Source organism: Pipistrellus hanaki (genome assembly GCF_964339955.1).
Source record: "Pipistrellus hanaki genome assembly, chromosome: 16".
NCBI classification, from domain to species: Eukaryota; Metazoa; Chordata; class Mammalia; order Chiroptera; family Vespertilionidae; genus Pipistrellus; species Pipistrellus hanaki.
Window position 1 is genome coordinate 10419063 of NC_140518.1, and position 11786 is coordinate 10430848.

The 11786-nt window shown below is 62.7% G+C and overlaps 1 protein-coding gene across 1 annotated transcript; it reads left to right on the plus strand.

Moving 5' to 3' along the window:
- The first annotated feature begins 5320 nt into the window (after positions 1 to 5320).
- DLX4 (distal-less homeobox 4) lies at positions 5321 to 11239 on the plus strand. Its single transcript, XM_084861629.1, has 3 exons — positions 5321 to 6307; positions 9495 to 9691; positions 10044 to 11239. Exons 1-3 carry the CDS (start codon positions 6040 to 6042, stop codon positions 10284 to 10286), a joined length of 708 nt encoding a protein of 235 aa, XP_084717755.1. The 5' UTR covers positions 5321 to 6039; the 3' UTR covers positions 10287 to 11239.
- The last annotated feature ends 547 nt before the right edge of the window (positions 11240 to 11786 follow it).

The window sequence follows — 11786 nt, forward strand, 5'->3', positions numbered from 1 at the left end:
CAGAAGGTTCCTTAGGGGTGTCTTCAGGAACAGTGCCTCCAGCTGGATCCCCCGGTGCCTCAGACAGCTGAGAACCACCACAAAAATGTCTGGACCCCACCCCCACCCCACATTTCCTGTGGACAGCAGCTGAGGTAGCCGATGTCCCTATGGGTTGGTTACCGGTTGGGGCTGGCTTGCTCCTCCCACTAGCTCTGGGCACATCGCGGCCACAATTTGGGCGGGGGGAGAGCTTGTCTCCCTCTGCTGGGGTTGGGCTTGGACACTTGCAGGTCAGCTCACAAGCAGAGAGTGGTCTTCAGGGGAGGAGAGAGGGCAAACTGGTTTGAGGGGATGGGAATGAGTGAGGCCGTGACCATGGCAAAGCCCCCACCCCACCCAGCAAGGGCAAACCCTACCCCTTTCCTGCCGGCTTGCATGCCCTCCAGCCTCTCTGGGGCTGCAATTGAACTTCCAGGGTGTGATCCTTTCGCTGAGGGGAATTAAGGAGGGGACTGAAGACAGAGGTTAGACAAGGCGGAGGAGTGCAGAGCCACTTTCACCTCCTCAAACAGCCAGAGTGGGCCTGGCCCAGCCTCCCCCGCCCCCCTTAGCGCCCCGCCCCAAAGCTGAGCCTGGTGGGCGAGGGTTTGGAGGAGTCAGGAAGAGTGGGGGCAGGGCAGAGTCCCGGGTCTACCCTCCCCTCACCTCAGACAGGACAGGAGCCTAAAGCGGTGGTACACGGAGGGAAAGGCTGGGGGGGGTGGGGTGGGGAAGAGGAGTTGTGCTTGTAATTCTTTCTCTCCTTTTGGGGATCTGGAGGTGCAAGTGCGTTGGTGGCACCCAAGTGGCCGGCCTGCTCTTCTCCAAGGCAATATCCCCTCTCAGGCCTTCTCCCAGGCCCAGCCCAGCAGAGATAAGGCATCTCCTTCTTCCTGACCCAAGCCCAGGTTAGGATGCAGGGGCCGGACTCACTTTTTCTTATTAAAACAAAACAAAACAAAACAAAACAAAACAAAACAACGGTCCGCATCTCCAAAGGGTCAGGGAGTCAGAAAGTGAAACCAGTCACCCCAGCCATAGAGACGTTCTGTGAACCAAATCCATGGGGGCAGAGAGGGGCGGGCGTGAGTGCTGTGCGCGCCCACGCGGCGGGAGCGCGCTGTGTGTGTGGGGAGGCCGTGCTGTGTGCCTCTAGGTGTGGGGTAGCCCCTGTGGGTGCGTGCTGGCTGCAGGGTTAGCGAGGATGTGTCCATGTTAATGATTTGCGTGTGTGCCGTGCGGTGCCGTGCGCGCTGGCTGGGCGAGCATCCTCACTCCAGCTCCGTCCCGGCCCCGGCTTCCGCCAGCCCCGGGCGTGGAGACCCCGCAGACCGCCCCCGTGTCTGCGCCGGGGTCCGGGGTGTCTGCAAAGCCCGGCCGCGCCGCCTTCGTTCGGGGCGAATTCGCTGCATCCGGGTTGCCCTCGGGCCTCCCGCCCACTCGGCGCTTCGCCTCCTTCTAACCCGCTCCTACCCCGGTGTCCGGCTCGGGGTCCCCGCGGGTGGGCGGCCGGAGGGGCTCCTGGCGGGTCCACAGCTGGGACACCCGGCCCAGAAGTCCGGCTCCCGGGCCCGGAGCCCGCGCCCCGCACCCCGGCCCTTGCGTGGCTCCGGCTGCCTGGCGGGGGCAGCGCCCGCACCGCGCCCTGCACGCCGCCCCCCTTTAGGCTAACCATGGTCTTTGGGGAGGGAGCGGGCTCGGCCCAATAGTGGTTCTAGTTTGTTTATCCGGAACGCGCTCGGTGATTTCGCAAGGATGTGTTCTTTAAACATCCCGGTCAGCCCACGGGGAAGGTTTCTCCGGAGCGGGGCTGGCATTGGGAAGGGAAGCGAGGACGCACGACGCACCGGCGTGTGGCTGCAGACGCAGCGGGAGGCCTTCGTGGGGAGCCCTGCCCGGCGGTGCGGGGATCAGAGGTGGTGCCAACCCCACGGCCTCTCTCCTCCTCCTCCTCCTCCTCCTCCTCCTCCTCCTCCTCCTCCTCCTCCTCCTCCTCCTCCTCCTCCTCCTCGGAAGAGTCGCCGAGGCCGGCCGCCCGGCGCCCAGAGAGCGCTCCGGGGAGCCTGGAGGTGGGCGCCGGGGAGGCGCAGGGCGGGCCGGGCTCTCGGCGACCTCAGCACCGTCCGCCGCCCGGCACGCTCAGCATCCCTCCCTCTAACGGAGAAAAGAATCGCCAAGTGAAACGGGGTGAGGGTGGAGGGCGAAGGGGTGTCCGGGGGACGCCGGCCGCTCCGGACTGCCCTCCCGGGCCTCGCAGACTGTGGGGGCTTTAACCACCGCGCACCCGGCCAAGCGGGGGGAGAGTTCCTTCCACTCACCCCCACCCCACCAGACCGAATTATTCACAAAGTTTCCCCAAACCGAGTTCCCAGGAGAGCCCCGCCAATCGGACTTAAATCCCACTGAGAACAGACAGAACTAAGCTCCGATTTCGTTTGGGGACGGCGGGTGGGTTGGAGGAGAAAGGGAGCGGATGAGCGCGCCCGAGGCCTGGGGTCGCGGTGCGGTCTTTGTTCACCTGTCCGCACCCGAACGGACGGGAGCCCTCCGTCGCCTATGCCGAGCCTTTGCTCAGGATCGAGCCCCGGGGCTGCGCGAGAGCCCTGCGCACCCACCACGTGTTCCGGAAGGATGGAGTCCCCGCTTCCAGAGAGAATCCGCACTTGGGGTGGCGGCTTCCAGCAAGGCACACACCCCACCGCCGCGGATGCTTATTCTGCGCAGAGAATCATGTTTCTGATCTATCAATCGATTGATCCATCGGGTAGGATTGCAAAGAGCCCCGGATTGACCACCCACTGTGCACCACGAGGATCTCCCAGGTCCAGCCGCCACTCCTGAAGTGACCCCCAACACCGAAACACCGTGGCGACGGGGTGTCCCCACTCCGACTCTGCCCTCCGCTCCCAGGGTCTCACTCAGTGTGGGGTTCCCCGGAGGAGAGGCTGAGATATTGGCAGTGACAGGACAGAGTTCGGTTTTGTTTTTCTTGCCTCCCCGCCCCCCCCCCCCAGGTTTTATTACGTTTTGGGATTTTGGTTTTTGCAATTCACTCTAAAGCAAATGACAAAAGCATGGAGGTCTTCAGCACAGCTCCCTCCTTGGTTACCCCTTCTGGATAAAACGGGTCTCAGAGATGGGAAATGGCTGACCCAGTGACCCAGTCCACCAAGCCAGGAAGTTGGAGGCTGAGCTGGAATGGGAACCCAGGCCGCAGGCCTCCCTCCCCTCCGATCAAACACATTTGCAGCTCTTCCCAGCCCCCATCCCCACCCCTTGCCCGTTTCCCGACTCCCTCTCCCCCAGGTGGGTGCGACGTGGCACCTGCCCGGAGAGGATCTCTCTCTTGGACACACATTCTCCAATCAGGTGCCCCTGGGCTCAGAAGAGGGAACCCTGCAAAGTGAGGGGCTGATGGAGAGAGCGGTTTCCGCATCTGTAAACGGGATAATAACAGCACCCACTTCACTCATGTTTTTTTGTAAAGATGTACAAGGATAGGATGTTGTGAGTTTCATAAATTCAAAAGGGCTGCAGGGTGTTTCCTCCTGGTGCGTGGGGGTGAGGGTCCTGCATGAGTTCAGCAAAGCCCCCTGAGAACTTCCAGAGGCTCTCATTATGGTCCTCCCGGCTTTGGGGGTGCCTAGGACAGGGGCCTGGGGGGCGGGGGTGTGAACCCGCCTGCCCTTTCTGGCTAGGTCCAGCACAGAAAGGACTCCAGGTACAAGGCCCGGGAGGACATGTCTTTCCGTCACCCTTTCAGTTCCACCTCAAAAGCACGTCCTAGGGAGACTTTCCCTGACAGCCTACCTACTCCAAAGAGCATGCTCTTCCTCGGAGGCACCCTGAGGTGCTGTCCCTGGCACCCACCATAGCTCCGGGCAGGCGGCATGGCTGCCTCCCCCAGAGGAAGAGGTGGTGGCGGAACGGAAGGTTTGTAAGGATTCATCCTTGCAAGTTCGTAGCTTCAGTTCTAAGGAGGTGGAGGAGGAGCGGCAGAATTGGGTAAGAAAGGGGGGAAGGTGGTCCTACGTGAAAACAACAAAATTTCTCAAGGGAGCCGTGCATATCCTGCTGGATGAAAGGGCGTGGCTTCTCCAGCCCGAAGGAAGGCTCGGCTCGGAGCTCCTGCTCCCAGAGCGCCAGCACTTCCGGTGCCCACTGCCAGAGATGTGTTGCCTTGGGAAAACTCCTCTCAATCCATTCTAGTGGGGAGTCCGGATTGAAACCGACTTGGGCCACCTGACTGGGGGTGCAGGTCAACCCCTCCCCCACCCCTTTGATCCTTCTGTCCCTCTAAATAGACGGGAGCCTGGCCACCCTCAGTGCTCTCTCTCACTCTTCTAAGCTTCCCCCTTTCTCTGATCACTGTATTTCCCCACCCAACCCTAAGACTGCTGTCTCCACTCTGAGCCCTGATAATGAGAGTGCGTGTGTACGTACCAACACAAACACGCCTGCTTGAGTTGAATACTCAAGTGAAAGGTGTGAATATGGACTTGGGGGTGTATCTGTCTCTCCTCTAACATAAAGCATCTTAGGGGCGTGTGGACAAATGGTAGGTACACACACCTATGGACTTATATGCTTGGGTTTTCAAATGTACACACTGGCAATTCGACCTGTATAGTGGTGGGTCTGTGTAAGAGACAAGTATAGTAGGGATATTGCTCTTCACCTTTGGGTATGTAGATATGTGTATATCACAGCCTAGACTCCGTATTTGCAGATCCATTAAGGAACCTCTCTATTCTTAGAGGGATGCTAATGGATCATCAGTTAGACACCCGTTCATTGGTATAGTTGAATCTGGATGGAGTCTCTGTGTACCTGTGGTCATTGATGCTTGCACGTGGACACGTGTCCACCAAAATACTGAGCACTCATGTTTAGAGGCAGGTCCTGCTTGCAGACTGAAAATGCGGCCACAGAGCCAGGCCAGCTGCATTTCCTACGCCCTCTGAGGAGCCAGCAAACTGGACTGGCCTCCCACCCCCGGATTTCTGTCCCAGTTCGCGCACGGCCTCGGCCTCACGGGCGCCAGGGGACAGGTGGGACGTGCCAAAGCCCAGACTGTGGGTCCCTCCTGCGGCCCGGGGGGAGGGGGGGCGCAGCAGGAGCTGGGGTGTCCAAACCAAATGGGGCCACAGCCGGAAGCGGAAGCCGGGGCCGGGCGGTGGGGGAGTGGTGGGCGCAGCGGCGGCGGCGGTCGCGGAGTGCCAGGCCCCGGGCACCCGGCGGGGGCGTGCGCGCCGCGTGCCAGCCCGGCCGGCTCCTCCCCCAGCCCGGCGTCTGTTTACCAACAACCTGCGGCCGCTCCGCAGCGACGCATTCCGACGCGGTGAATAAGCTGCCGGCACTCGGGTCCGTGCTCTGCTTCCCCTCAGCTCCGCGGGCCCGGGCCCGAGCGGGGGGCCTCCCGCCGCAGCTTCCCGGCGCCCCCGCCGACGCAGCGCCCCGGCGCCGCCGAGCTGCTCCCCTGGCCCCTCGGGCATCGCAGCCCCGCCAGCTCCCTCCGTTTCTGCCTTCGTGACCGTGACGTTCCCAGACGGCCCCGTCCCCCGCCACCCCGGCAGCTCGGTCGGAGAGGACCCCGGGGTAGCCGGCCCCCTCGATCCCCGGCTCCGAAGCTTCCTCCCTCCGGCTGCCCCGGGGGCGGGCCCTGGCGCCGGGCCTCCCGTGAAGTCACCGCGTGCGGCGGCCAATCCGGGGCGTCTAGGTGGGCGGGGCCCCTGTCGGGTCCCGGGAACCGAACCCAAGAGCAAGAAGAGGGGGGCCCCCCATGGACTTAGGGGGAGGGGAAAAGCCATGGGGGCAACCCCCGAACCCCTTTCCCAGGCGCGCGCTCCCGGCTGGAAGAGGCGCAGAGACACTTTCCCGGGATCTTAAGTCTGGGGGAGGCTCGCCGGGGGGCCCCCTCGGCCTCAGCGCCCGGGGCTCGGAGAAGAGACCGTTGGCCAAGAGGGCGGACTGCGTGCGGGGTCATGGCGTAGGCCCTCCGGCCCCGGCCCGGCCGCAATGTCCTCCTCGCCCTGCCCCCTCCCTGGCCCGGACGCCTCCAGAGCGCTCTTCCCGGATATCGCCCCCGTCCCGTCCGTCGTGGCTGCCTACCCGCTAGGCTTGTCCCCCGCAACCGCAGGCGCCTCGGATTTCCCCTGCTCTGGGCCGTACGGCCACCTCCTGCCCTGCCCCTACCCCGCCGGACCCACGGCGCCCGCAGACGCCTACCCGCCCTGCCAGCACCCCGCGGCGCCCGCCCCGCCCCCTCCGCAGGCGCCGGAGGCAGGTAAGGACGCGGCTGCTCCCCCACCTCCGGGGTCCTCCTCCTGTGAACCCCTAAACCTGGTCTTCGCCTGGTTGGGCGCAGCTAGCGGGATTCAGACCTTACTCAGATTCCAGGGGATCTGGGAGTGGGAGGAAGGCAAAGGGATGGGGCGGAGATGGGGGTGAGAGGATGGGGGAGGGGAGAGGGGGAGGGGCGTGGGCGAGCTGATCTAGGTCTCCTTTCAAGACCGACCTGGTTTCGATTTTCAGTGTGTGAAGCGGGGGCGGCGGGGCCCGCGGGGCCCTCCACCCCACCCCCTGGAGCCCCCAGGGTGGTGTGTATCTCCGGGTAACCGGGTAACGGAAAACTGAAAGAATCCAGATGTGGGTGTGGGTGCCCAGCCCCTTCCCCAGGGCTCTCTCCGTCCTGCACGCCCCTTCCCCGCGTCGCCCCTCTCCGCTGCATTCGTTTTGTGCTCAAGCCGAAGCCAGAAAAGTAGAAATGGGGTTCCAGCGGAGGGCAGTGGGAGTGGGGGCCCATCTGGGGCCCCTTTCCCTCTGCTCCTGGACTTTGCCCAAAGCGCCGGACGCTGACCTGGGCCAGGACTCCGCCATCCACTGTCCTAGGAATGTAGCCACAGGTGTGCAAACCTCAGCCTTCCAGCCACAGGAGCCGGCCGCCTCGGTCACCTCTGCCCCCTGCCTTTGGGGCATGTCAGGCTCGAGTTCCCATTGCCTGGAGCAACTCTGGGCTCCGGAGAAAGTGCTCGCTGGAGGTCATCAAAGCCTCCGAGGGGCAAGCAGCGAGCCTGTCGTCCTGGTCCTGGGATCACCGTACCTGCACCGCCTGTCCTGGCTGCCAGCTCAGACCCCAGGCCCCCCACATCCCTGCCCCCACCGAACTGACCCCACAGTGGTCTTTGGCAGTTTCCTCCAAGGTTGCACATCGCATGAACGGGTGACCTCACTGGAGTCAGCCCAGGACCGAGACATCTTCCTGCTCCTGTCACTTCGCTGAGACACGGAAGCTCCTGAGCCTCAGAGCTAGGGGTGACCCTAGACATTTGGGAGCTCAGTCTCCTGGATGTACAGACGAGCACACAGAGGCCTAAAGAAAGGGTGTGTGTGGGCAAAGGACACAGCCTGTTTTCCTGACTCTTGGGCTTAGCAAATTGACTTTCACCATGGGAGGCCAGAAAAGTGGATTTTAGGGAAGGTTCTCAGAGCCCCCCTATGCTAACTGCTTTCTGTGCCGGAAAGGGGGCTGCCTCTCCCCAGCTGCTGAGACCGGCATTGGGGGATGGGCAGTTGGGGAAGATGTCTACAAATTATCTCGTTGCTACAAACCAGCCCTCGGTCCCTTTCCTTCGGAATATGCTGATGTGGTACCTTTGTGTGTGAGTGCGTGTTTGCCGGGGGCGGGGGTGGGAGTAAGATAACCCTGTCCTTAAGATAACTGCCAAAAAATGGGGAAGGTGTTTTGAGCCCTGCTGACCACCGTCCCTGCCTTCCCTTGCTCAGTCTAGGGCTGGGAGTGAGAGTTCATTTTCTTTATGCAATTTCCCCGGGTGCAACGAAAACCACACTGGTCCTTGGACTAGATGGCAGCGTTTTTCACGGAACCCGGTGGGTTTGGCTCACTCCGGATGGGACGACTGGGGTGTGAGAGAGGGCCTGGGGTCCTCCTTTCGCCCCCCTCAGCGTCCACCCCCGCCTCAGGGGGAGGTTTGGCTCCCGATGAGCTAAGTGCCACCACCCTGTGAGCTGGGTCTTCAGGGAGGCCCCGGGGCTCCGGAGTGCGGACCAGGGGAGATCTTGTCGGGACTTGCTGCAGCGGCGGGGAGAGGGGCGGCCGTCAGCGAGGGAGCCTGGGGGGCTGCTGGGAGAGCCAGGGCGCTGAGGGCTGCGGAGTTCCGAGCCCCGCGGGCTGCCTGCCGGGCTCCCTCTGGGTCACCCTCCGAAATGGCCGGTCCCGCAGCCAGAGTGGTGGGCGCTGGGCTGCCAGCCCCAGGCTTGGAGCCATGAAGGCTGGACGGCGCGGGCTGGAGCGGAAACCCAACCGTTTTTCTTTTCTTTTTTTCTTTCTGAGAATTGACTGAGGTGGTGGTGGTGGGGGGGGGGGGTCCGAAGGGGGTGGATCTGGGAAACCCGATGCGCCCCAGGCCCAGGGAGAGGGATGCGGGGGAGGCAGCCAGCCAAGGGCGGGGAACCTGCCGTGTGGGTTGAGCCAGACAGGACGAAGGTCGAGGGGATGGGACAAGGGGGGACCCCAGCCGTCTGTGCTCAGGGGTCCAGCGCCCCCGCAGCTGGGACTGTTCGCCCTAAGCCTGAGGGCATGTCAGCCGCTGGGTGCACCAGCCCATCGGCACAGGACGGTCTCCGTGTCCCCATGCAGAAGCGCAGGTGGTAGCCGCCCGCGTCCGAAGTGGACACTCTCTCGCCCCCTCTCCCCCCACACTCAAGGGCCGAGAGGCCGAGCTGAGGGGCCGGAGGTGACCAGCTCTCCCGCGGCCACCGCAGCGCGATCCGATCCAGGAGGGGCCGAGGGCCGACCGTCGCCTCTGCAGCCCCGGGTCGCCTCCCCAACCGGCCCGCCGAGATCCCCCCGTGAGTGCGGCCGGGCGGCCTCCGGGGTCCCCGAGAGCCTCCGCCCCGGGCCAGCCGGCCCAGCGGGCAGGGGAGCGGTGGTCAGCGTTCCCGCCGAGCGCTCCCGAGGAGCCGGGCACTTTGGGGCAGCATCAGAGGGGCGCTGTTCCTGGACCACCCCCCCTTCCTCCGGCGGCGGAGGGGATGCCACGCAGCCGTTGTCAGGCTCCTCTAAGCCGGGCCTGGAGCTCCTCTCGCCTGGAACGCCCTGCCCCGTCCTCCCCGGGCCTCAGCCCAGCCCTCCACCCAGCCCGTCAGCCCCACCCCGCCCCGCCACACCCCGAGCTGGCGCCACCGCCACCGGCTGAACTTTGACCTCTCGCCGCGGGCACCGCCCCTGCCCTCGCTCGGGCCCTGGGCGCTTTCTTCCCAGGTCACGGGGCCCCTAAGAGTGTGAGTTCCCCGAGGGCAAGTGGAGCGGAGGGTAGAGAAGAGCCGCCCCGCGCCGGGGCTTTTTGCTCATCCCAGGCCAGCACGCAAATGAGATGCAAATGAGCCCATAAAAAACCCGGCGCGTCCGGCCCCCGTTCATCGCACCCTCTGTCCCGCTGTCCGTCCCGCAGAGTCCGGGAAGCCGCCGCCGTCCCCGGAGCCCTCGGAGCGGCTCCCGCGGGCCCCGACCAAAAGGCTACGCAAGCCCAGGACCATCTACTCGAGCCTGCAGCTGCAGCACCTGAACCAGCGCTTCCAGCACACGCAGTACCTGGCGCTGCCCGAGAGGGCCCAGCTGGCGGCACAGCTCGGCCTCACCCAGACCCAGGTGGGGCCGGTCCCATCCTTCCTGCATGCTAACCATTCCTCGGCGTTCTCCGGGAACGCACCCCCGGGGTGGGAGCGACCGATGCGTCCCTTAGCCCTGTTGTCACAAGTTCTCCAGGGTGTGTTCCTAGCTGGCCCTGGGAACCCGGGGGAGTGTATTACCAGGGGTTGGGGGAGGGGGAGGCTTAGGTGGAGGAGGGGGTCCAGACTGGGGGAGCTCAGGGGCGTCCAGGACTGTGGAGGACTGGAGATAGTGTTCCCTGGTTCTGCTCTTCCCCGAGGGCTGCTCCCTACTGGGTCACATCCTTCCACACACATACTCCGCCTCATTCTGTCCCCTTTTCTTCCTGAAGGTAAAGATCTGGTTTCAGAACAAACGTTCCAAATACAAGAAGCTCCTGAAGCAGAGCTCTGGGGGACAGGAAGGGGACTTGTTCGGGAGGCCCTCCTCCCTGTCTCCCTGCTCCCCACCCCTGCCATCCCTCTGGGATCTCCCCAAGGCAGGGGCCCTGCCTGCTGGGAGCTATGGCAACAGCTTTGGAGCCTGGTATCAGCACCACTGCCCGGATGTTCTGGCTCCACCCCAGATGATGTGAGCCTGGGCAAAGGTGGGCCGGGCCCCTAGCCCTCCTCCACAGCCCAGGACCCGGCCAATCCGGCCCATCCGCACCTCCTCTGGGCTGGGGGAAACCAGCTCCAGGTGGATTTTCTCAGGCTGAGGAACTAGAAGAGGATAAGGATGAGATGGAGCCCTGTCCCCCTTGGCCCCATCACCCAAGGAGCCCAATAAAGGACTTCCTGCTCCTCACCACTACCATGGACTGAGCACCTTCCCTTCAGCTGACCAGAGGCTCTGGAGAGAGTCATTGGCTGGAGTTCAGACTGCTCCCAGGACCCCTGTCTTGCCATCCCTTCCTTGAGGGACCACAGTCCTACCACAGTCTGGATTCAAAACCAGCAAGACACACTGAGTGGTTTTAATGGGTGTGCCTTGGACCGTGCCCAACCCATTTGAGAGCAGAAGCGGGCGTGAGGTGGGCATCCAGTCTTCAAGTTGCCCACCATCAGGTCCCTCCTAGTGTTTCCTAGAGGTCAGCCCATCACCCCATCACTGATGTACCTTCTCACCTTCCTGTGAGGGAGAGGAATGCTGAAAGTGTGGAGTTCCTAGGCCTATGGATAATTTATGTTCTCTTCCTTAAAAAGCCCTCCCCTCCTCCCCCCGTTTATAACTTTGAGTAGATAATGGTTTCAATTATCCTTATAATTCGATGAGTATTTATTGAGCCCTGCCTCATACCTAACAACCCCACGTGCACATATTATTGGGAACACAGTAGGGTGAGACTTTGGACAGAATGGGGACAAACAGGCTCCCTGGAAGAGTGTAAGTAGAGACACCCCAAATGGGTGGGGTGGGCCCAGCAATTCCGCTCCCCACACCTGACTCTGTCCGAATGAAATACATGGATGACCAATCGGACTAGTGTCCCCGTGCTCCTGCCAGCTCCTCCTACTGTGACTTCCAGAAATTAAAGTTTGTACAAAAACCCGGGCCCTGGCTGAGGTGTGTTTGTTTCCTGACTTCTGGGGCTGGCTGCTCATCTCCTTCCCTCCCCTCTGGCTCTTCCAGCCCTGAACTAGAGGCACTGGAGCCTGGGTTTGCCTCTGCTACTGGTTCTGTGACGCTAGTTCTAGAATGTCCTAATAACGTCCATATTTTCATAACGCTCCGGTGTGAAACCAGAAGATGCTAATGCTGGGAACAACCTCAGTCTGAATGTCCTCACCAGCTACGTCTCTCCTGGCCCAGTTCTGGAAGGAGCCAGACACCACACCACCCCCTGCGCCCCACCTTCAGCTCAGACAGACCCGCCCCCCTTGGAAGAGAATGTACCCACCACGTCGATCCAGCTCATCCCCGAGAGAAGCGTGTTCTTGTGGGTGGCAAGGCTCCAGCCCACATAGAGGAAAGGGTAGGAGGGGGTGGAGGAGAAGAAAACCCCAGAAGGAACTGGACTTCTCCGTCCAATCAACATTCGTAGAGCCTCTGCTCTGCCAGATCCCAGATGCCAAGGTGACTTAGGCAGACCCTG

Excerpts from the sequence above, each read along its gene's own strand:
- DLX4 (XM_084861629.1), top strand. The coding sequence starts at position 6,040 with ATGTCCTCCTCGCCCTGCCCCCTCCCTGGCCCGGACGCCTCCAGAGCG. Across the intron at positions 6,308-9,494 it reads TCCGCAGGCGCCGGAGGCAG|AGTCCGGGAAGCCGCCGCCG; the intron begins GTAAGGACGCGG and ends TCCGTCCCGCAG. Across the intron at positions 9,692-10,043 it reads TCGGCCTCACCCAGACCCAG|GTAAAGATCTGGTTTCAGAA; the intron begins GTGGGGCCGGTC and ends TTCTTCCTGAAG.